Raw genomic sequence first — 26015 nt, forward strand, 5'->3', positions numbered from 1 at the left:
CAAGCTGTGTCCAGCTATGCCACTCCGGGTCTCTTCTATGATGTCATGTTTACAGGCTGCAGCAGACTGCTTGCAAGACATCACAGGCTGCTGCAGTCAACGATTCAATTGGCGAGCTCTGTCATTGGCTGCAGCAGCCTGTAAACAAACATTAGGCTCAGACACTGTCCTGCGTGGGAGATGCAAGAAGCTGGGAGAGGTGAGTATAAGCTGAATTGCAGTTTCGACCCACAGAGAGCCTGTTTACATCACAATTGTATAATTTGGGCAACCCTTGAAATAAATGTTGTCATTTTTTTTTGCAAAAGTGTAGCTTGCTTAAGTTTGCTCACTGTGATCTTTCCAGATCTGTTGGCGTTAGGACTTTTTTTAGATCATATACAGTTATATAGTCATATACAGTGTACTCAGAATAAATATAATCAGTGCTAAAATGCAAATATTCACACAATGCAGGTCACACACACAAAACCTAGCAGTGATACAGATGACAAGGATAGGTACGTAAGAAGACAGAGCTGTTTTGTGAGTTTATTGTCAGGGAGCTGGGGTCCGGGTAACTGCAACCCCTGTCCCTACATACTTACCCCCCTGGGATAGGCCCCAGGGTGACAACTGTGTGACAGTCCTTAGGCTCACTAGGGATGCGGGGCAGGGAGTCAGACTAACAGACAAATACTGAAGGGAGTCAGACTAACAGACACATATAGGGAAACAAACAAACACAGAAGCAGGTCAGACAATCCGGGTCGGGAACAAGCGAGAGCGCAGTACAAGGGGTCAGGCGAAGGCAAAGTCAGGGTCAAAGCAGCAAGTCAAAACAAAGCATCAAATCAGGGATACGCGGGTGTAGCTGGAGACCAAACATACACTGGCAAACCTGAAGGAAACTGAGCAGTTTAAATGCTGTGAGAGCTCCCGCACCAGCAGCTGATTGGGACGGGGGAGCCTGACAGCAGCAGGACCCAATTACAGAACGCTGGGAGACAAGCCCCTTGCACCTGCAAAAGACGAGAGGGCAGAGCAAGCGCGCCCTGGAGTCATGGCAACGAGGACGCGGCACAGTCCTCGCCGCGTCCCTGCAACCCGGCTACCTAGGCGCCCGCCCCCTGAGCACGGGAGCGCGCCCGGAGCAGGCGTCCCGGACTATGGCGGCCAGGGGAGGTCACCAAGACCAGGGCTCCCCTGCGCCGCACCTCTGCAGCCTGGGTGATAGGACTGGTGGTGCGGGCACGGAGACCCCGAGAGCCGCTGGTCCTGACATTTATTACACTTTGGTCACATTTACCTCATTGCATGTTACATTACGGTGCTACTGATAATTTTTCTTTCATGTCACGGGGACAATTTGGAATTAAATTAACATTAATATGTTATAATATGATAGGCTGGGCTCACATGAGTAAAGATTACCACGTAACACGCGTGTAATGTATGTGCATGTGATACGTGGTAATTCGCAAGCAATCAAATTGCCTCAGGCTGTTTCGCTCACATTTGCGTGTAAGAATTGCTTAATGCACAAGCACAAAAAATAACAAAGCATGTTCCGTTTTGCTGCATTCTCTATAGGTGTGTAATCATCACCGCCCATAGGCAATTACCTTGTGGATGGGTGGAGTATAGAAGCTCCGTTGCAAAGCGACAGCGCAGGAACTTTAGACAAAAAAAAAAGGAAGCCTGCGCATGAAAGCATATCAATATCACTGCCATGTTAGGCTGGCTACCCACGTTTGCTGCCCTTTTGCTTTTCCTGGCAGATGCAGGTGTCGCTCTACTCCTCCTATATGAGTGGGCTTGTAGCTGTGTACTTTCCATTAGTATTGTAGTAGTTAATCCTACCCAGTGCTCTCAGCCCAGCTGCAGAGCAATAGACTATTGCCCTCCTATTTAGCTGAGCTGGGGATCTTCCTCCTTACCTGAGTATTGGTGTGCGTTGTTTCAGTCACCTAGCAAAGGTCTTCTGCTTCTGACTCCTGTGTCTGCCCAGATTCTGGGACTTATTACCTGTATTACGATTGGATTGGATTCTAGCTGTCTCGCTGTGCATTGCACCGGTGTCTCTGACTCCCGTGAGTCAGCTGTCAACTACACCGGACTACTCCAGGAGATAGCGGCCTGCTCAGTTTACCACAGTGAATTCCAGATCCCTGTACAGGGGTTAAAGGGTGAAATCCAAGGAATCGTCAGAATAATGCCCTTAGGATTTGCCCAAAGCCAAACTGGTTAGTTGGCACAGTGGGTACTCACTCACTGTCCGTAAAATGCTATATGTAGCGATAGGTAGGCTCACTGCCGGATCCACAGTGGTAAAGCCCTGCTTGAGTCACACAGGTTTTTGCGCATAGGGCCATGTGAGCCCAGTCTTAGGCCTTTTTCACACGAGAGTATATACAACAGCTATTTTAGCTGCGTGCAGAAATCGCGACCATGCGGAGCATTGGATTCCATTGTATTCATTCACATGTGCGGTTTTCAGGTGTTGAAAAAATTGAGCCGTCAAAAATGGAACATTTTCGGTCGCTGATTTTATACAATGCGTGAAAAGATAAGCCATGCTCTATCTTTTGCCGAGAAACGCTGGAAGCTCCCATAGACTCCTATGGGAGCTGAACAAATAGGGAGGGAGTTTAGCTGCGTACAATGCCCGGAGAGAAGATGGCTGGCTCTATCTAAGCATTAGTAGTCATTCCAAGGATGCCTGCCGACGGAGGGATTTCTGTGCTGCAGTGTATTTTTTTTGCAAATACATCTGTGTTATTCAACGAGAAAGCGCTAATTAAGACTGGACTCGATCGCGGCAATTCTTCATGCATGCAATTTTCGGCCGTGGTGCGCATCACTCGTTTGAAAGAAGCCTTAGAAGTACTTTTTTTCTAAAATATTAGGTTTTCCTTAAACAAACTAATTTCACACATGTGAATATATTTAGAATAATATAATATAATTAAAATTAATTATATAAAAAAAAACCACACAAATCCTGCAAGCATATTTTGAATGACATTACCATAAATTCAATACCTGACGCATACTTGTGCAAGGATCTGTACCAAACTACTACTGTTGCATTTATTTAGCTCTCGGTTGCAATAAAGTGGGGGGGGGGGGTCACTTACTATTGGTCTCCTCCTGACTTCTTCCTGCAGTAATTCAATGTAACTTAACTTTGTGGCGCCTCCATTTGGATGGACCTTTGCACACATATTCATAATAGCAATGTAACAGAAGAAGTCACAGATGGAGGCACTTCTTATCATGACTAATGGAAACTGCGGCCTCCCTACCAAGACCTGCCAAGATATTTCCTTCCCAAGTCTTCTCGATTACCAGATAATAAGACACTTTAAACCTTGGTGAATGGATAAGGTGCGCCATGGATGGAGGTGTATTTAACAAGACAGTGCTTCATGCAGGCCTGCAAAGCTCGGAACACCAAAGGAATGTGGAAAATCAGGCAATAGCAGAAGAAGCCTAAAAACCATTTGAACTATAGATCCACGCCTTAAAGATCTAACGTGTGATACAATATCAAAACTATTTGGGAGTAAATGAATCAAAAGAGGGAAAGGGTCAATGATAGCATACCTGGCAGTCTAAGGTGCAAAAAAAATTCCAGCATCCTTGTTGGTCAAAAGTTCTCAGCAGACTAATACTAGTAACTCTGGTGGGCTAAGGGCTCAGTCAGAAGGGCGTTTTTTGCTGCGCTTCGCGTCTATTAGAACCAATGCTTTTTAATGGCAGCGGTCACATGTCCGATTTTTACCTGAGCAAAAAATTTGCACAGGTGAAAAATAGGACAGCAAATTGCAAAATGCAACTAACTGCGGCATCAGGATTCTTTGCATGCAAAACCCCTGGATGCTGTCACATCCAGGGGTTTCACCTTCTGGTCAATGGGGCTGGCGGTAGCAGCAGCGGCGGCCCTATTAACAACATACAGAGAAGATCGCGATCCTCTGCCACAGCTCTGAACACTGTGACTGCACTGTCACAGTGTTTAGTGACAAGGGGACACCCCACAGGGATGAAGAATTCCCCTGCCACAGCTGTCACTTGCTGTGGCAGAGGATTGCAATGCTGTCCAATTGAATTCAATGGAGCCGGCACTACAGCCGGCTCCATTGAAAGCAGTGAGATGCTGGCAACCCCTGCAGTGATTTTCGGGAAAGGGCTTGAAATACAAGCCCTTCCCTGAAAATAAGCCCTAGGTGTAGAAAAAAATCCATCACCTAGCGGCGCTGTCAGGGGTCCGGCGCGTTTTCTTTCTGTAAAGCCGGCACTGTACTAAAGCATTTTCTTCTGGCAGGGGATTTAAAAATCCCCACCAGAAGAAAACTCTGCCTCTGATTGATTGGCTGAGCACTGTGACCAATCAGAGGCAGCGCTCAGTCATTCATTGAATAGAGCTGAGCGCAGGAACCAATCACAGGCAGTGCTCAGCTGTCAATAAATTTAAAAGTCTTTAATAGTAGTTCTGCCGACCAAGGAATTTTGGGGCTGCAGCGCAATTTCCCTGCAGTTCATTGCGCAATTGTGCAGGTATTGGATGCACATTTGTGCACCCCCACAGACTCCTATGGTGCCTTTGATGTGCAAATGTGCACCAAAATAGAGCATGCTGGTTTTTTTCCCCGAAAATTAGTTTTTTCAAAAGTGGAAGTGAGAATGAACCCATTGAAAACAATGGGTTCTATTATCTGCATATTGCACGTGCACATTTTATGTACGCAAATGCGTGCACAAACACGCCCATCTGAAGAAGCCATAAGGGCTCTTTCACATGAGCGTAGGCGATTTTTGGTCGGCCCTGTCACGGCCATAGAGCGACCAACAATCGAGTGAATGAGTGCGTCCGTTCAGATGGCCCGGATCCGGCAAGTATACAATGAGCCTGGTATACCGTTGGGCAGAAATTCGACAGTGCAACTGCTAAACTACCTCCCCCTTTCTGTCCCCTCTCGGCAAGGGGATGGGGTGGGAGCTTTTGTGTTAAGCTCTCGCCCCCTCTCTGCCCCTTGTCGGCTACCGGCAATGGGAGGAGGCGGGATGGAAGCTTAGCAACTTAGCAAACAGCCGGGTCATTCCATGTCAGTTCAACCAACGCTCCCAGTCGACCATCTCAGATTTCAGTGAAACTTTGCACAAAGATAGAACTTGACTAGAGATGAGCGAACGCACTCGGTAAGGCCGATTTCGCAATCGAGCACCGCGATTTTCGAGTACTTCACTACTCGGGTGAAAAGTACTCGGGGTCGCCGGGGGGCGGGGCGTGGCGTGGTGGAGCGGGTGGTAGCAGCGGGGAACAGGGGGGAGCCCACTCTCTCTCCCTCTCCCCCCCACTCCCCGCTGCAACCCGTGGCTCACACACAGCGCCCCCGAGTACTTTTCACCCGAGTAGTGAAGTACTCGAAAATCGCGGTGCTCGATTGCGAAATCGGCCTTACCGAGTACGTTCGCTCATCTCTAAACCTCACCCTAAACTAAGATAGCCAGAATATTAGGCTTCAAAGTGCTTTGGTTCACGAGCTACAGGTCTTAATCTAGGGGGTTGTCATGTGATTACAGCGTGCAACCTGAAAAAAGTGGCGATTTCAATCCATTGCCAAGCCAGTTCCAATGACTCTACAGCAATGAAACTTCACACACTAGGAGAACTTTTGGTGCTGAATCCAGCTAAGCTCCTCAGACTGCCACTCTTATCATCATTCTGCCACCATTGCATGTCAAAGTAGCGGAAAAATTCTATCGTGCAAAATAAAACTCATATTTTAAGCAGTAATAACTCATAATCAATGCAATCCAACTCAGCTCTGAATTTATCAATGTGTACTCCATAGAAATGTTTCTCATTATTCACATTATGGACCCAAAAGGATGCATAGCTCTTAAGATACAATGAGTCAAAAATGGCAAAAAACATTTTTATGCAAATTTTTACCTTTTTTCAGAGGCAAAAATCGGAATGTACTCCATTTTTTTTTTTCATTTTTGTTCTATTTGGAAGAGAATTTTTTGCTCTACAAGATTCGATGTTTTTCATTTTGTTCCCAGACCTTCTAGATGGGAAAATATCAATGCCTGTGAAGGTCCTATGCACTCGCGGAGGTCAAATAATAAAATAAGTGTAAGTTTTGCATGGATGTATAATTAGTTTAGAAATCATGAGAAGGTAAATTATTTTTGGAATGAGACAACTTTTTGTGCTCAAGAAACTTATGTGATCAAAAATTGCATGGCGAGTTCAGGTGAGCCACAAGCTTTGGCCTAAGATGGTCAGAATATCATTGAGTGTTGCATAATGATTGTGGTATATTACAGTGATCACTGGGCTTATTTAGCACTCTATCCATATTGGATACTAAGATTATCTAAGGCTAGCATTTGTGTAATAAATAACTATAGCTTACAAGTGACTGATTGTGAAAAATGAGCAGAAAGGAAGCGCAACTGCTGGATGCCATGTCAAGCTGTAGCATGCCGGCTGATCAACAGATCTTATGAAGCAGCTTAATGACAAAACGCAAAACAAAAATTTCCCATCTAGAAGGTCTGGGAACATAATGAAAAACATCGAATCTTGTAGAGCAAAAAATTCTCTTTCAAATAGAGCAAAAAAAAAAAATGGAGTACATTCCGATTTTTGCCTCTGAAAAAAGGTACAAATTTGCATAAAACAGTTTTTTGCCATTTTTGACTCATTGTATCTTAAGAGCTATGCATCCTTTTGGGTCCATAATGGGAATAATGAGAAACATTTCTATGGAGTACACATTGATAAATTCATAGCTGAGTTGGATTGCATTGATTATGAGTTATTACTGCTTAAAACATGAGTTTTATTTTGCACGATAGAATTTTTCAGCTACTTTGACATGCAATGGTGGCAGAATGATAAGAGTGGCAGTCTGAGTAGCTTAGCTGGATTCAGCACCAAAAGTTCTCCTAGTGTATGAAGTTTCATTGCTTTAGAGTCATTGGAACTGGCTTGGCAATAGATTGAAATCGCCACTTTTTTCAGGTTGCGCGCTGTAATCACATGACAACCCCCTAGATTAAGACCTGTAGCTCGTGAACCAAAGCACTTTGAAGCCTAATATTCTGGCTATCTTAGTTTAGGGTCAGGGTCTATCTTTGTGCAAAGTTTCATTGAAATCTGAGATGGTCGACTGGGAGCGTTGGTTGAACTGACATGGAATGACCCGGCCGGCAAGGGGCAGAGAGCAGGAGGGAAGGAGGTGGGAATTTAGCAGTCATGCTGCTAAACTCCCTTCCACCTCCCTTCTCCTGCAGCTCCCATAGGCTCCCAAAGGAGTATATGGGAGCCGCTGTCGAAAGATAGTTCTTGAACTATATTTTCTGGCCGGCGTAGAAACGCCCGACTAGAATGCGCACCGTATGCACTATCTTTGCCGGCCGGACATTTTCACGCCGCGGGAATACGCCCATCTGAACTGATGCATTGTAAACCAATGCATCAGATGGGCAGCGTATATCATCTGGCCGTGAAAATGCGGTTGATGTACGTTCCTGTGAATAAAGCCTAAATCACACAAATTAGTGCAGACAGGGGATTGAAAGGACTGATGTTTGCCCCCCCCCCCCCCCCCTTCCTGACCACCCGTTACCTTGGGGTCTAGTCATTTAGACAGATTGTGTATATATGTTTCCTAAATGCATTTTGCTCTATTCAATACTATGGCCAGCCACAGTAGGAAATTACATAAATAGTAATTCCTTAGTAGTATGTACTTGTCAAACTAATGTGAGCACAACAGTGGTAACTCTAGAGTTTTATATTCTCTACACTTTTCATGTGGGACTGTTCAGAAGAAGCATTGTCAGCTAATAATGTCTTATAAAGACTATTCCAAATCTTTACAAGTTTACATGCAATTTGCTAATTCTGCTCACATTCCAAGGTGAATAATGCACTATTACTGCTTGTACAGGAGCCGTTTCAGATATTAGGGAATTGTTACTCATGTAATTACCTACTACAAATCTAAAGATGGAGCATTACTTTGATTACAGAAAGCCTCATCTGAACTCATGTTAAAAGAAAACAATATGGGTGCACTCTCACCGACATGTTGACCCTTACACGGGACGAGCTGTGGGGAATATGATGCCGACACTCGTCCCAGTGATGCCCAATCCAGTGCGGTTACACAGTAGCGAGTATTGCTGGCATCACACACAGCGCTGCAGCAATGGACTTGGAGCAGGCTGTTTTTGCTAGTTTTTGTGTGCAGGAAAATCCCATCTGCAAAATGCAGAGAACAGAACTAATTTTTTTCAATGGGTTCATTCCCATCTCTTTTTTTCGCGCTTGCTGTTTTCGCAGGTTCAAAAAAATAGCACCTGCTCTATCTTGTGCGTATTTGCGCACCATAGAGACCTATAGAGGTCTATGGGAGGGGCGCAAACATTCACATCTGAGTGCGCGGGCATGCGCTAAACACTGCATAAACCCATGATCACGAACACCATGTTAGGCTAAATAGCCATTTAATTCAGGGCAGGGTGATTCCCTCGCCTATGTGAACGAGCAGTGCCTGTGCAAATACGCTAATTTGTGCAGGTATGCGCACAAAATACACTTGTTCACTCTGCAAAGAAAGGAGTGAGCATATTGCAATATATACTCGTCTGTTTAAGCCCTAAACAGACAGTTGCTCAGAAGCAAAAGCAAAATGGATTTCGTTCGGTTGCTGCATGCGTTTACACGGGACGATTATTGTGGGTGTGCGGGAATCTAAATGATTCTGAATGATAATTGCCCTGTGTAAAAGGGCCATTAGGTCTCCTGCAGACGAGTGTTTTTGCGCACGTTTTCACACACGTAAAATCGCTTGTGCAAACCGCAGACAATAGAACCCATTGATTTCAATGGGTTTCATCACATTCTGTGTTTTTATGCAAAATGTTTGCGCACGTGAAATATACGAGACATGCTCTATTTTTGTGTAAAGGAGTCTATGGGGGTGTGCAAATGTACATCCCATCCGCACAAAATTAGGCTACTCAGTCAGCTCAAACACGGCACGAGTGTGTCCTGCGCCGATGTGAATGAGCTCAGCAGCGCATAAAAGAACATTAACTCGCGATGCTAAAAGCACGTGATAGCACTCCCTTAACAGCGCAACCACGCCATGCTCTCGGGAGCGTATATACACCTACGCTCGTCTGCAGGAGCCTTTAGGGTAGCTTTATACAGAACAACAATAGGCTAAAATATCACTCAAAATACAATTTTCATCGGCAGTTGCACCATGCAAACATGGAACGTGACACGGCGCTAAGCAAGAAATCACTCAGTAGTCACTATTCACTTTGTTTCAGCTCACTGGAAGTGAGTTCTTGCTCAGTGTTCATTTTTGTACAACTACCTGTTCACAGTGCATGGAGATGGGTGGCTGGAAGAGATCTGCAGCCCCATTCACTGAACGACTATCACTCCTGTGTGAAGGCACAGGAGAGATAAGTCGTTGACATGACTGTTGGACGTTTATGTGCCCAACAATCATCCCATATATGAAGTCACCTTAGGCGTTGAGTTTATTTTAGACATTTCTGATTATAAGCCAGTTTCATATATTCCAAGCCTAAAATGCATTTATAAACCTAGGACTTTTTTTTTTCCCTACATCTCAAGATCCTCTTTTCCATTCAAGAAAATGAAGTTTTGTTTGGTAATTAGTGAGGAAATGATGCTGAGTATTGGCAGAAAACTAACAATTCCTGAAAGCAGACGTAATGACATTCATCTTTTCATTCTGTAACTTCTGTGTGATACAGACATTTGTTATTATAAGTTACGCTTCTCTGCACAATGCTCTGCTGTGAAAATGTTACATGCAGATTCCTAGATTATACAATCTCAATGCTGGGAATTCTCCCATCCCCACAGACAGTCTGGATCTTCGGCAGCCAATCAGCATGTGTATTTCACTGGTAAAACACCTGTATCCCAGAAGTACATGCTCTGATTGGCTGTCTAGTAGAACATTTCTACTGCCGTGCGATCCTACATGTTCTGTGCTATTCCTTTCCCTGAGCCAGGATCAGCTGTCTCTTTGGACACCAAATGAGAGTAGCTCCATGTTATTTTCCTGGTACACTGTGTTCTGTACAGAACCCCGGAGAAGCTCCTGTCCTCAATGCAGAAAGTAATTTAGAGCATCCAGCAGCTCTTTCTGACTTTTATATGTCAGAACTTGCTTATTTGTATCAGTTATGTGCTCCGTTGTAATGTTGGGGGCTTTGGAACCAATTACCAGATTTTCATAGAGTTACGGACAATATTTTAAACATACAGCGGTCATCTCTGAACCAATTAATATTGTATGTTGAAGGATCGCTGTATTATTATAGAGAATTGGGGGAAGCAATCTGTACATTATTTCCTTACTATCCTTGCTGTAGAACACTATAGAGAAGAGTCATAAGTGTCTGTGCAGTTCATCTACAGCATGTTGGGACAGCTACTGGGAATCTGTAATCCCCTGCCTTGTGCTTCTTTATGTTGAGAATGTGCCCACTGCTGTTTATGCAATTCCTATGAGACGTTTCTCATGCAATTTTTTTTTTTAAAGCCACAGTATCTCTCACAGTGTTTCATGCAGTTTTTTTTTGGCCCAAGCCAGAAGTAAATTAAAGAGAATGGGAAGGTTTACACATCTACTTCCTGCTGGATTAATTTTTGAATTTGACTCAAAAACAGCCTCAAAAAATTCTGTGGTGTTTTTCCCAAAAACACTACATTTGAAACCACCCCAATACTGTGTTTACAGTCTCCATATACCATACTGTTCATTACAGATCTTTGACTGCTGTAGTGCCATGCTTCTAGGAAAGTATATCTCTATAATATGGCATGCAATGACATCCATGAATAAGAAAACCTCTGTGTGCCTCAGTGTAAAATTAAAGATGCTTGGATATATAGTATGGACCAATAGGATACTAGGGTCGATGTATTACTGCACTGCTATGTGCATGAGCCTTTATACAATGTGGTTGTAAACTGGAGGAATGCATTCAAAACACATGATTATAACATTAATGTACATTGTAATTGTTTGTAACAAATACACCCCTGTCTCACAATATTTACCTGCCAACAAGATCTCTGTAAATTGCTATTCTAGACCTTTATATTTATTTATATATTGTGCTTACCTCTGTGTATATGACATTTTGTATAAAGAAGATACTGTTCTTGCCAAATACAATAACTACTTGAACAGAGATGATGGCAGAGCACCTGCCAAGGCCTGGCAGCCCTGATACTTTGTTGCATCATGTAAACCTGCCACCTTGCTAGTCATATATTTCTGCATCTCACATAAGTCAATGGTGATTATTGCACTATACACTAACTATAATTACCTGATATCCTGGATTTACAACCTCCAACCTGTCAACAACAAAAGATACTTTAAATATATTGCAAATTTCTGCTGGAGAAATAAATCAATACTTGCAATGTAATTTACCCTCCTAGTATGATTGATCACCTCACCCTCGAGAACTGAATATTGCTCTCCATTTGTCCAGTGCAGAAATTTTGGTTTCAATTTCTTCTAGTTCCATTGCTTTTAATATAGGATCTGTGGCCAAAGGTCTCTTGTCCATGTGAAGCTGGTGGGGACATAGAGAAGCCGAATAAGTAGATCCCTCTTTTATAATGGACATCAAAGGTTGACATTGCATCCTCAACAAAGGCCAGCCAGAAAGTTACTGACGAAGTGTCACCATTGAGAGTAGGCTGTAAACTCACACCGATACCTAATGATTAAAGTTTTATCAGCGATGGACGTACTTGTCTGCTCTTTCTCCTCACTGTACAAATTTAGATCATCAGCCCTTTTTTTAACAAAACACACGTTTAATTTTGTCTGAGAGTAAATATCTGTTTCCTCGGAGTATGAATTATTTAAATGTGTGAATTGTGCTCAAAGAAGAGATTATTTTATGGCATATTGTGTTGCATTTACTGCAATGAAATGGAGACGAAGATTGATCGGTTCTGACCTCTATAAACCTACACTAAAGACGCATGACTTTATATCAGAGAAAGGCTCTCCTCTTCACATTACATGGTAGTAAAGCATTTTTATTGAGTGTTATAAATATAAGTTCGTTTTGCAGCTATACACAGCACAGTTTAGGTATGGGTACGGGTACAGTTGGGGGAAAAAGTTGAGCTGAATTTTGCACCTGGGCACCTGAGTTAAGCTACGCCTCTCACCACATTCAATTGTGACTATTTTTTACAAGTCCATACTAGTTCTTGATCAGGGCTTATTTACACGAGTGTATACTATCTGATGCATGGGCTCGGCATATATGCCATCGGGCAGGAGGAGACAACTTAGCTCTGCTAAGCTGTCTCCCCCTTCCATTCCCCTCGCTGGCTCTCTGCAAGGGAAGGAGGTGGGACATGGTGGGAGCTAGTTTGCCTAGCTCCTGCCCCCTCTTTGCCCCTTGCCGCTGTTTGCAATTGGAGGGGCGCCCTGCCCTCTCCCATTGCAAATAGCAGCAAGGGGCAAGGAGGAGAAGAGAAGGTGGAGGGAGTTTAGTAGTCACACTGCTAAACTCCCTCACACCTCCCTTCTCACGGCTGCGCCAATAGGAGTCTATGACAGCGGCCGTAGTCCAGTCAGGGAGATAGTTCTAGGATTATCTTTCCTGCCCAGCGTAAAAGTGCCCGGCCGTTTGCTTCTACACTGCGGGAATACGCCTGTGTGATCTGATGCATTGGAATCCATGAAAACACCGGCTGATATTTGCTGGTGTGAATAAGCTCTCAGGCAGTGGAAGTAGAGTCTCACTGCAAAAACATGAAATCTTCCCAGACCTTATTCCCTGTGTTTGTGGACAGGATCTTCAGTACTTCTTTTTGCTTCCTCTATTATAAATGGGATTTCATTTGTATAGGCTAATTTATTAGGAGTTTCTGCAGCAGCTGTGGTTTGAATTTGGAGGTTCTGCTGTAGGTCCTTTAATCCTGTCCCGAGGTGAAGAAAGGGACCTGCCACGATGAAAGTTCATAAAAGGTTCCCAGACTACTTGTGTACACAAAATGCCTGTGTGTGCAGGGGGTATAGCACTGGCTGCTGCAGTAGCAACAAAGCGGATGGGATTTTGAGACACTTCCTTTCACATGTTGAAAAAAATGACAGTATAAATTGATCTGTTGTTAAATCCATACCACGTCAATTTATGCTGTGGATTTTCAGTGCAGATTTCACCAATATTTGAGCACATAGCCTAAGGTGGGCTACACACAAGGCGGATTTGCTGCAGAATTTCTGTGCAGACCCTCCGCACGAAAATTCGCAGCATTTACAGTAGCAGCAAAGTGGACAAGATTTTCAGAATCTCGTACACAAGCTGCAAAAATAACCCACACACTACCTGTGGAGAAATTGGCTTACAGTGTGGAATTCAATTCAACAGCATACCATTTGTATCGCTGTCTCTGCTCTCAACGAAGGGGTGAATTCCGCACAGGAATTAGTGATGAAATCCACTTCAAAACCAAATGGTGTGAGTCTGGAGGCAGGCCTTCTACGGCCGATCTGCAGTGGAATGCCGCTGAGGACATTCCACTGGAAATCAGTCCCGTGTGGACCCAGATGACTATGTCATCAAATCACTTCTGAATCCTTCACTACTTCAGTGTCTCCCCATAATGTCCCACATTGTGTTAGGGTCTTTAGGATCCCATGGAAATACTCTCTATGCAAAGTTGAGGACCATAAAATAGTTTTCCGACTCCAGATATGATTTTATGAGATAACAAAGATACATGAATACATTGTAAATTTCTCATGCATTATTTAAGCAAGAACTGATGAAAGGAACACTTTGATATGAGCTCCTAGGTAGATTTGTTTAGATCAAGTGAGGGCAAGCCTTTCTGCCATGGCAAGGTAACCGAGGTTATCAGGAACGCTTGGCTCCCTGGCTGCTTGTGCTACAGCTAAAACCTTCAGCTTTCATTCAAATCTGTCATAGCTGTGATAATGCCAGTGGAGGACAAAAGCATATTAACAAAGGTCTGCACACTAATGACTTCTCATATTCCACTTCCCGTTTTCTGGTATCTTTCAGCACGTTCTTAAAGTATCTGAATATTTAGTTATATGATACCTAAACAAATTTCACAGGACACTGACTGCCGTTATTTGCCTGTGCTTCAGCTTCATAGGGCTGGGTTCACACAGGGCGGAATTGCGGTGGAATTTCTGTGCGGACTCTCCGCACGGAAATTACGCTGCATTTACAGTAGCAGCAAAATGGATGAAATTTTAAAAAATATAGTCCACATGCTGTAGAAGTAACCCCCACAAAACCCGTGCGGAAACTTCATTGCGGCGTGGAATTCAAATCTGCAACGTGTCAATTGTATCGCCATCTCCACTACAGAAATTGTCCCCTCTCAATGTGGGGTGAATTCTGCACAGGAATTTGTGAAGAAACCCGCTTTAAAACCCGCACCATTTGGGGGCAGGCATTCTGCGGCTGATCTGCAGCAGGATGTCCGCTGCGGACATTCCGCCCCGTGTGAAGCCAGCACTTGCTGTATTTACTGCTGATTACACATCTCGTTATGTGTTCTATGTTGTAGGTTCGGTAAGTAAAAACTCTGCACATTGGACAGACCAAGAGAGAAGGCTCGCATCTGATAATCATGTGTGGGCCTCTTGCTGGGGTGACCTGCACCCATCCAGGGTCTGGAAAAATAAGAGGAATGTACATTTTCAGCCAATTCGCTGGTGCTATTTCTTTGAAAGTCTGCATGTTCTGCTCTATGAGCAAACTACAGACCACCATAAGTAACGGTATAAAGTAGTTGTGCTTACTGTACAGTAATGTTCTTTATTGTATCTGCTCTTGCTTTGGTACAGCTTGACTAAAGGCTATTGGCCTGACATTTTGACATTAAAGGGGTATTCCCATCTCAGGAATCCTATTTCAATGTGTTTGAAATTGCAAAAGAATGCACTCACCCATAAGATGTTTATTTCCACAATGCTCCGTTCTCCAGATATTGCAAATATTGATTCCTCTGCTCTCTGGTTGTTTACATCTGGTTGCCAAAGAAACAGATCACCTGTTCTATGGAAAGAAATAGCAGAGGAGGCCCCCACTTGTGCATTTTTAAAAAATCTAAATCTGACAGCTTGGCCACCAGCTACCGTTGTGCGCTACTATTGAAGAGGTGGCCTGTTTCCCTCACAACAACCAGAGGACAGAGGAATCGATAACTGCAATATCTGGAGAATGGAGCATATCTCCTTTCTCGTATCTCATTTTTCCTGTCCTGTTGATCATTAGTACCCCGACAATGTACAATGCAAATTTATGAAAACTGGATTCTACAAGGTGGGCATCTTGTCACTCCCTCCTGTTTGGCTGTTGTTTTCCTTTACATGAAAACAAGCTGTAAAAACATGATGTGAACATAGATTAACTGCATTCCTCCAAGCCACCCCAGATTCTAAGCAGCAGGAGGCATGTCTCGCGCCCCAGGTCTGACCTGGACCGAATATTCAGCTCATGCCATTCTAAGCACTCGTCCTGATTACACCCCATTAAAGGCCCATTTATACAGTATGTGCCAGCTATCACCATGATTTGTTCATTTCTAATAATTGGTCAGTGTTAACAAAGGCGAAGATCAATGATAAAACTGTTGTTTAAAATTGCTCATAAATTCTGATGCTCTAAAATTATTATCAGTGCCATGATAACTGTAAATGCCGCCTCTGGTTGCCTAGCTATGTGGGCTGTGCAACCACCATACTGTGACTGGATAATACCACTATATCGTGTCCATATAGTGCCCCCATACTGTGACTGGATAATACCACTATATCGTGTCCATATAGTGCCACCATACTGTGACTGGATAATACCACTGTATCATGTCCATATAATACCACTATATCGTGCCCATATAATACCACTATATCGTGTCGATATAGTGCCACCATACTGTGACTGGTTAAAGGTATTCTCCGAGATACTTTTTCCTTGAAACTATGTTCACACTCCAAGAACATAATACGCATACACTCACGTCTCCCAGCTCCCTGTGTCTCCTGCACTGCTGCTTAGTCCTCCATTCCCTTTGTTTGTTTACAGCCTGCTGTGAGCCTGTCAACGGAGCCTTGACTTCAGGGGAGATTGGTGGGATCAGGAGGGATGGCGAGCAGAGAGGCAGTGAAACAGTGAGGTAACTGGGCCCACTAATGGTGGTACTATTACTGCTGGGGCAGCTGACAAGGACAAATAGCTGTGTTGGGCCTTGTTTACTGTGGAAGGAGACATAGTGTTTTTTATTGCTACCATTTTAGGCTAAATGCAGATTTTTTATCACTTTTTATTGTATTTTTTTGGAGGGGGATCAATAGTAATTCTCGCTTTTTTTTTGTTTTGTTACACCATTCACCATGCATTATGAGGGCATATTCACATGACCGTGTTTACACAGGTATTTATCTGCGTTAAAAAAACGCCCAAAAATCGCGACCATGCGATGCATTGGATTCCAATGGATTCATTCAGATGAACAATTTTTGACCGTGTAGAAAAATTGCGCCGGGAAAAATTGCACATTTGTTACAGTTTTTGATCGCTGGTTTTATATGTGGTTTGAAAAGATAGGTCTTGCCCTATCTTTTGCCGAGATTTGCAGCAAACTCCCATAGACTTCTGTGGAAGCTGAAATAAAGGGAGGAGGAGGGAGTTACTTGCGTACAATGCTGGGAAAATAAGACAGCTGGCCCGATTTTAAGCATTATCATTCCGAGCATTTTACAACGATCAATAGTTTTCATTACTTTTGCGTATTCTTTTGCCGTTACACAGCAGCAGTCCGTGTGAATGTCGCTGCTTAAAATTTAGGAGGTATGCCTAACTGTGTTGGAAGGTTTTTCAGGGTAGGTTCACACATAGTGGAAATGCTGAACATTCCACGGCAAAATCAGTATTTCAGCATCAAAAACTGAGTTAAAATCTGCTGTTGATTTCGGCCTCCCACTCCTCTCACCTCGCAATCGGCACCACCTCACTGCAGCACATGCAGCAGCCTTCACCTGGCAACTGCTACTAAGCCCCCTCTTGCACATCCCATGACTGGCAGCCATGGCACTTAGTAGCAGATGCGGGGTGAGAGATGGGAGGGTGCGAGGTAAGAGGAGCAGCAGGCTGAAGTCAACTGCACCACAGCATTTCCACTATGTGTAAAACCTACCCTAATTTTGCCACAGAAGACCTTGCTGAAATGTACTGTACATTAGCGCTGGCGTCATCTCAGTACGAGAAGACGCTAATCACTTGATCATTTTCTCTAATTAGTACTTTATTAAGGTGCTTTTACATATAACAATTAATCATCCAAAAAAATCATTCAAACGGGCAAACATGAACAAAATAATCGTTTGGTCTAAACACGAACTAATGACTAAACAACTAATAAGAATCATTCACTTTTCATTCGTCATTCATTTTATGCAGACATAAAAATCATTGCTGGCTCGTTTGCATATCATTTGGCTTAGGGCTTATTCACCCGACGCGATGTAAAAATGTGTGAACGGGTGCACAAATCTAATGTTTGCACGCCTGTGCAGATGGTCTGAACCCGGCACATATACACCGAGCCTGCAATGCTGTTGGGCGGGGCAGACAATTTAGCTCTGCTACACTGTCTTCCCCTTCCCTCCCCCTTGCCAGCTCTCAGCAAGAGGAGGAGGTGGGACGAATTGGGAGCTCTTGTGGTAAGCTCCTACGCCCTCTCTGCACCTTGTCGGTAGCCAGCAATGGGTTGGGGCGGGAGCTTAGCAGCTAGCTCCCGCCCTGTTTCGTGCCCTCACATTGCAAACAGCCAGCAAGGGGCGGAGAGAAGAGGGAGGGAGTTTAGCAGTCACGCAGTTTAGCAGTCCCCTCCCTTCTCCAGCAGCTGTCATTGCCTCCCATAGGAGTCTATGCAGTGCCCATGTATTCCGGCCAGGAAGATAGTTCCAGGACTACCTTTCCTGGCTGGCGTAAAAAGTGCTTTAACATGGCGGAAATTTGCTCATGTGATCTGATGCATTGGAATCCTGTGCATCAGATGGTAGTGTATATCAGCCGGCTTTGAAAACAGTATACTCATACTCATGTGAATAAAGACTAAAACCACAATTGTTTAGTCGTCCTCAATCAGTTATACAGCAACTGAACTATTCTGAACTATTCTCTTTTGAACGAGCCAATGACTGCACAAGTGCGTACAAGTTAGCGGTGACATCACTCAAATGAGAATTGGCTCTTCTAAAAGGAGCATTACTTGTCTCTGATGGTTTGTGACCCCTTGAGGTTACAGTATGGCCGGCTGCACACAAACGGGTCAGATTTTGGTTCTTCTTTCTTCTTCATCTGTGCTGCGTATGGCCCGGACAGCTTGCCGTCACGCATGCACAGTACAGATTTCCCTGCGCCTTCGCTAGGCAATGACATGGGTCCCACAATCTTTCCACAATGTTAATTGCCGAAGGGCTGTGGGTCGGATGGCTTCCATTGACTTTAATGGAAGCAGTCCGAGTGTAATCCTCTCAAAAAATCCCCCCCCTCCGCTAGCAGAAAATCGCGGTTGGATTCCGCTTATGTGCAGGAAAAAGTGCTTTTCCATTGCATGCTATGGAAGGTATTTGCTGCAGAACCTAGGGGTGGACGAGTGCTCTGGATTCCGCAATGCAAATATTCCCATGTGCAGGCGGCCTTATGCATTGTACACTTTATGTAACAGCAGTTTATGTGTGATAGGAGCTAGTCATATTACTGCCGCCTTGACTATGTTGGTCCATCTTGTGTAGCACTGAGCACCTAACAGCATTGTATGAATATTACAATTACTATTACATGAATGTTACTGCTTTTATATTCTCCCCTTTTGGTGATGCTTCCTCCTTCTGCTGTGCAATACATTCTTAACCTTGTATTGTATCATTCAGTAAGGACTGTCATTTTATGTCCATATATTAGGCATTTATAGCCAATAGTGCTTGCAGGTGTTTGTTTATTTTAGGGCTTTGCCATGTGTTGATATACATGTGGTATACCACATATATGTATCTGTTGATAGTTTGTTATATATGTTAATGGGTGCACGGTTCTTTTAGTACTTGAATTCGAATATTTATCCTTGCCCTACAAGTGAGTGCTCTAATAAGAGACAAGGAGCTTAAATGTCACTAAATCACTTCTGAATATTCATATTTTTTCACTAATCAAATTCTAAACTTTCATAGGTTACACATGAATAGCTGCTAAAGCTCAGTCCTTGATTCCTGGGCACATTGTTGGCAGTACATGAACTAATGAAGGTATTATATGTCAACAAAGATTTCTGTTACTAGGAGACAAAGCGAGAAGTAACAAAGTATCCAGTTTGCAAATAGAAGATACTACATTAAATAATTAACACTCGGCACATGTATTGTTTCTTGTTGTTACAGCAGCTACAAGTAGAGTTAAGATTCAAGGTTTTTGCATTGTGTGATATGTGTATGTTTTATCCCTGCATTACAATTAGAATACCTACGGTAGTACACAGCTATGGGTTAGATTAGTTTATTCTTTATATGAACAAACCTTGTAATATACATCCTGCAATTTGGATACAATACTTTTATGAAAAATAGGAAAAAAATAAAACAGGGAAACAATGCTGTTGATTTCCTGTCAATACTAGGAAACACTTAGGCTAACTTCACACGGACAAGTGAGATATCGCCATATTGCACTTGCCAACATGAAATTTCTCCACGTATGTGAGACGGTTTTATGTCAAAATTGCCTTCCAGCACTTTGGGGAAGTAGTCATCCTCCACTATGGAGGATGTTCAGTGGGGAAACCTTGCATCACATTGCACCGCGTGCAAGTAGTATGTGGTGCGATGCTGCCGTCTGTCCCATTGAAAACACTGGGAGATGCAATGCGAGAGCACACCCAAAGATACGACGTGCCGCGATTTGTTTCCCGCTTCGCTCCTGTGTATGACGCCATTCAAAAGAATAGGGTTCATATTAGTGCAAGATTTGGAAACTGGAACTTTTTGGGCCTGTGGATCAGCAGTGCGTCTGAAGAAGGAAGAATAAAGCATACACTGTAAAGAACATGGTGAAGCATGGTGGTGGCTCGGTGATGCTCTAGGGCTTCTTTGCTCTCTCTGGAACTGGAAACCTGCAGTGTGTGGAGGGCAAGATAGATTCAACAAGTGTCAGCAAATCCCAGGAGAAAATGTCATGCTGTTACGATCGTGTGGGCAAACTGAGCACGGGGCCCACACGATCACGGCCAAGAGGAGGACTGTGTATGCACACGGGTTTCACCAGGGTCACACAGTTTTCAGGCAAACTGACCCTGTGCTACAGGGGAGGAATGGCATGGCTCTACCTAAGTGGGGACATTGCCCCAATAAGGGCAGTCCAGCGGTCTTTGGATCTGGGACCTAGCTGATCCTAGGAGCCACACATCAGAACAGGGCACATTCACATGCCACATGACAGGGACTGAACAACAGGACACACAGAGCCAGCATACACAGCATACAGCAGCCAAAATGCAACCACTAGGAACAGATAGGAAGCTGAATATAAATACCAGGTATTAGTTGACATTTTGTACAAAACATGAAAGCTAGCAGGCCACTTCACGGCTCCTGGTTATACTGCTAGTCCCTACACCAACCAGGAGTCCAGTAGAGCTGGACACAGTTCACACAGAATGCTGCAACAGGACAGGACACAGATAAAAAGTCACACAGCAAGCTAACACAAAACTGACAGAATATAAACGAACAAACGGACATGAACAAGCAAGACACACATCACACAGCAAACTTCAACAGACAAGGATTAATGACTGCTCACCCTGAACACCAGACAAAGACTGACCAGGAGCTGGGTTTATATGTGAGCACAGACCCAGGAGATTAGCTAGCAGGAAGAACCACACCCAGCCAGCTCAATCAATTAACCCTGTGAGGGCTGTGCTGCTAGGAAGCTTAGTACTACAGGTACCAGCAGCACACGTAACACATGCCTTCTTTGAGCAAGTCGAAGCTTGGGCATCATTAGATCTTCCAATAGTATAATGATTCCAAGCATATCTCATAGTTCATGAAGGCTTGGTTTCAGAAGAAGTCCTGGAAGATTCTGGAGTGGCCATCACAGTCTTCTGCATTGAACCCCATAAAAAATCATTGATGGGGTTTGAAGAAGGTGTTTACAGCATGAAAACCCAAGAATACTAGTGAACTAGTGCCATTACCCATGAGGAATAGGGTAAGATTCCTCAATAGTGGTATTAAAAGTTGCTGTCTGGCTAATCATCATGTCTGCAGCAGGTCATAACAGTAAAGAAGTGCTCTACTACAGTGGATATAAAAAAACCTGCACATCCCTGTTAAAATGCCAGGTTTTTGTCATGTTAAAAAATCCGACCAAGATGAATCATTTCAGATTTATTTCCACCTTAAATATAGCCCATTATTTGTACAATTCCATTTTATGGTGGAAAAATAAAAGTAAAATAAACAATGTGGTTGCATAAATACACACTAAGGCTAATTCGTGGCAAAATCACATCTTTATTCACTGCAATTGTGAGCATCAATGATGCTTTTTTTGGAGAATAATCTCGAATCGCTGCCGTCCGCGATAATATTGCACAAAGTCAATGGGACTTTGTAATGTTAAAATCGCAGCATGTATTTTTAGCGTTGTGATGCTATAACAAGAAGCCCCTATAGAAATATATTAGAGATAAAAAAATAGCACATGGCAGAAAGAAAGAGCAAGTGACGATTTGTTATCCTCTCAACGTCGCATCAGTGAAAACATCGCAGATGGGAATGAGACTATTGTAAATCATCGGTTTCATATTCTACTCTTTTACTGACTATCGCAGCAGGCGAAAATCACGCAACTTTCTCGCTCATGTGAAAATCACCCTAATACTAATATTTTGTTGTTGTACCCTTTGACTTTCTGACAGCATTCAGCCTTTTTAGTTAGATGTCTATCAGCATAGCACATCTTGACTTGCAATAAACCTCCAAATCAGTCAGATTGCGAGGGCATCTCGTATGGTGCCCCCTCAGACCAAACTTCTTCTGGTCTTTTCATTTATTTTTTGGAACCTTCTCCTGACTCATAGCTTTCAACAGTCAGATCCCTTTGATGTGCTATAAGCTCTTTATGGCTTTTGCTGACACATGCAACTTAGAAAATGTCAGGAACATTCTACTAGACCAGCTGAACTTTACATAGTGGTAGCTGTGTACTGACTTCTTTTCAGGTCAACCCACAGATTTTCAATTGGATTGAGGTCTGGGCTCTAGCTGGGCCATTCCAAAATCTTGTTCTTCTTTTGGCAAAGCCATTCTTGGAACCGTTCATAATACCGTCCACCTTGACTAAAGCCCAAGTTACATCAGCAGGAAACCAGCCCTAAAGCACAATGCTACCATACTTCAATGTGGGTATGGGGGTCTTTTGGTGATGCACTGTGTTGGCTTTGCACCAAACATATCTTTCGAAATCATAGCCAAAACGTTCACCCATAGTCTCAGCAGACCATTACGCGTTCTCCTACATACTTTTGGCAGACCTGATGTAGGTTTTGGCAAAACCTAGCCGGGCTTGGATGTTTTTCTTTGTTAGAAAAATCTTCCATCTTGCCCCCCTCCCCCACAGCCCAGACATATGAAGAATATGGGATACGGTTGTCACATGCACTGTACAACCAGTACTTGCCAGAAATTCCTGCAGCTCCTTTAATGTTGCTGTCGGCCTCTTGGCAGCCTCCCAGACCAAACTTCTTCTGGTCTTTTTATACATTTTTTGGTACCATTCTCCTGACTGATACCTTTCAACAGGCAGATCCCTTTGATGTACTATAAGCTTTTTATTGGTTTTGCTGACACATGCAACTAAGAAAATGTCAGGAAAATCCTACTAGACCAGCTGAACTTTCTATGGGGTCAATCAGAATCCCTTTCAGTAATGGCAGCGGAGTGCTGACTACTATTTATCATGAGTTTAAATGTGATTGGCTAATTCTGAACACAACCACATCCCCTAATATAAGAGGGTGTTCTCACTCATGTAACTACATTATTTTAGCTTTGTTATTTTTATTTTTCCACTTTTTAAAGTATTTCAGTTTGTTTTTCAGTCAAATTGCACAGATTATGGGTCACATTGCAGGTGGAAATGAATCTGATTTATCTTTTTCAGATGTTTTAACATGACAAAAACAGGGGTGTGTAGACTTTTTGTAACCACTGTAAGTATTGAAACCGCTTGTCATGAAGAGGTTGAACAATTCTGAGACTGCGGGAGTCACTGAATTTGACATTTTGTGTTGAATTTGATAAAACTGCTTGTTATATTCATTTTGCAAACTGCTGAAAGTTTGTAAATTTGACAAAGCTAATTTGCAATGGGGATTGAATCCTTTTGATTATAACTGTACTTTATTATTTTAGGCTTGTGTCTATTACATTGTACCAATGTAGGCATTATTTCATGGGATGCAGTACATTTCAAAAAATATACAAAAACAATCTATGATCACATTTTATCATGCTGATGTTGCTACACTATACACTAACAGTATGGGATTTTCTTGCAAGTGTGCCAGTTGTTACTACAATTTCAGTCAAAAGTTGACCCCCTTCTGACTGTATAGGAAATGACATAGACTTACTATACTGCTGAATACCACTTCTTTAGAAGAATGAGTGTATTTTTTAGTTCATGTTTGCACATCAAATATTTGAACACCGCATAACGTGTCACTGAAGCTACTTTGTATCTTTTGAGACACACAGCAAAAGTGGTGTGGTACCTCTGGGCTCCAAAACTTGCAAATATAATCTTTCTGGTTAGCCTATAAAGGTATCACCTCTATACCTTTTATACAAGAGTATTTACCACCACATTAATTTTTTTTGTGGAAACTGAGACCGTACTACAATACCATAATTGGAATAGTCTGCAGATGGCATTCTAGTAAAGAAGGACACGATGCACATTAACTCACACTTTATCCAGCTCTCCTGTGGCTCTACGAAGACTTGATCTTGTGTTGATCTCATAATATGCTTCTTCCCATGGAATAAAATGGGTTACACAGTGACTTTTGGAGGTGTCGTTGCACAATATGCTAGTGAATTGAAAGTGACTCGGAAATATGGGCCCTCCTACTGTCACTATGGATACATGAATACTTAAGCCATTAGTTTTGTCTTTGTTCTCCGCTATGAATCATGAAGCGTGACAAAGTGTGAGCACTGAAACCTCTCAAGGACGTGACTGAGCAGGCTCTGATATGCATAGAATTAGTATTTTCATATCCCTTAAAGACAAATGTTATCCCCCCGGTGGAGTCAAAGAGTTAAAACTATTTTGTGACTATTCTGGCACATCGGTGACGACTGAATTTAGCAATTGCTTAAATGATAGTTCCATAATTTAGTATCATTTTCATAATTGTTCATTTTATTTGTGACAATAGACAGAATTCCAAATGGGAGTACAAATAATGGAGTAGACTGTGTGCACCGAACCCATTCTGCATCGTTGGTACTCTATTCTCTTCAATCTTCTTCTATGTAAATTTATTTAAGAAATTATCACAAATAGGGAAAAAATAGTCATTGCAATGGAACTAAAGCTGGTCAAACTCCAGAGATAAATGTCCAAAACAACAGATTTCAGCCTGAGTGGCGTACAGTCTCATGTACATGGGGCCTCCCCTGACAGTGGGACATTGAATTTCAACATGTCTAATCTTTTCTTTCTGTTAGTGATAACCGGCTGCATGAGGGCACTGGTCCCTTTAATATGTGCAGCAATGCGAGACCTTAAAAACTTGCCCCACTCAGGGAGAGTCTGCACGATCCTCTTGTACACTAATTTATCAGTGTAGGGATAGAGCAGAAAGTTGAATCACATGTTGCATGACAGATGGGGGACAGTCTGTGACATATGGGACAAAAGAAGCAGTCTGAGAGAGGGGTGACCATGTAGAGGAGTCTATAGCAAAGGGGGTATTGGAAGCAGTGGTGTACTATGAGGGGTCGCAATGGCAACCTGGCCCTTGCGCTGAGGGAGCCCAGAAGCCCCGCCATATACAAAATGCACATTGCATGCATTATCGGCACTGTCGGTGCGTGATTGCTTCAACCGAAAGTGTGTGGTTGTGGGAGGAGGAGGAGGAAGTGGGAGGCAGAGAAGAGGAGGGAGGCGGGGAGACAGCACCGCAGGTCAGCACTCGCAAAGGGGAGGGCTGTTACCCAGGGTGCGGGCAGCCAATTACAGGCTGCAGACTCCCATGGCCATCCTACTGAGAGACTGTAGTTGTGAGTTGTCACAGCTGCAGTCTATCAGTCACTGCAGGACCTTTGATCAGCACAGATCAAATGAGCCGGCTCCGGTCATGTGATCAAAGGTCCTGGACTTTAATTTACAGGCTGCCCAGACACCGTTCCAGAGGTGAGTAGAGTGGGCAGTGTACTTAAATATGTATAGGTGGTATAAGTTATACCAGCTGTACATATATAATTATATACAGGAGATACACAGGTTACACCAGCATGGTCCATATCACTTTATACAGAGACACAGGGGGATATACATCTGTAAAAAATTATGTTTGTACAACTGATATAAGCTATATATTCTGTAAATAGTGATATAGACCACACTGGTATCACCTGGCCCAGTTTATATCAGCATGGTTGATATTACTATATACAGAATGTATAGCTTATATCAGCTGTGCATACATAATTTTATACAGAAAATACACAGTTTTGATAGGAGAGCAAGGATATGCCACAATATTTTCATGCGATGCGGGGAAACAAAATAGCTAATGTGTATGACCCGATTCAAAAGAATGGGCTTCATATTCTCAATGCACAAATCTCGTGCGATTTTCG

General features: G+C 43.1%; 1 protein-coding gene across 2 annotated transcripts in view; it reads right to left on the bottom strand.

The window, feature by feature from the left end:
• Positions 1–24241, bottom strand: part of MINDY4B (MINDY family member 4B) — a 50096-nt gene extending 25855 nt beyond the window's left edge. For both annotated transcript variants that reach the window (XM_066589675.1, XM_066589670.1), the window contains exons 1-3: positions 24113–24241; positions 11528–11646; positions 11395–11422 (exon numbers count right to left, since the gene is read on the bottom strand). In XM_066589675.1, the coding sequence (XP_066445772.1) occupies positions 11395–11422; positions 11528–11640 (141 nt within the window). In that variant the 5' untranslated portion in view covers positions 11641–11646; positions 24113–24241. The remainder of the gene's footprint in view (positions 1–11394; positions 11423–11527; positions 11647–24112) is intronic.
• Between the last annotated feature and the right edge of the window lie 1774 nt (positions 24242–26015).

Source organism: Eleutherodactylus coqui, chromosome 1, assembly GCF_035609145.1.
Source record: "Eleutherodactylus coqui strain aEleCoq1 chromosome 1, aEleCoq1.hap1, whole genome shotgun sequence".
Classification (NCBI taxonomy): domain Eukaryota; kingdom Metazoa; phylum Chordata; class Amphibia; order Anura; family Eleutherodactylidae; genus Eleutherodactylus; species Eleutherodactylus coqui.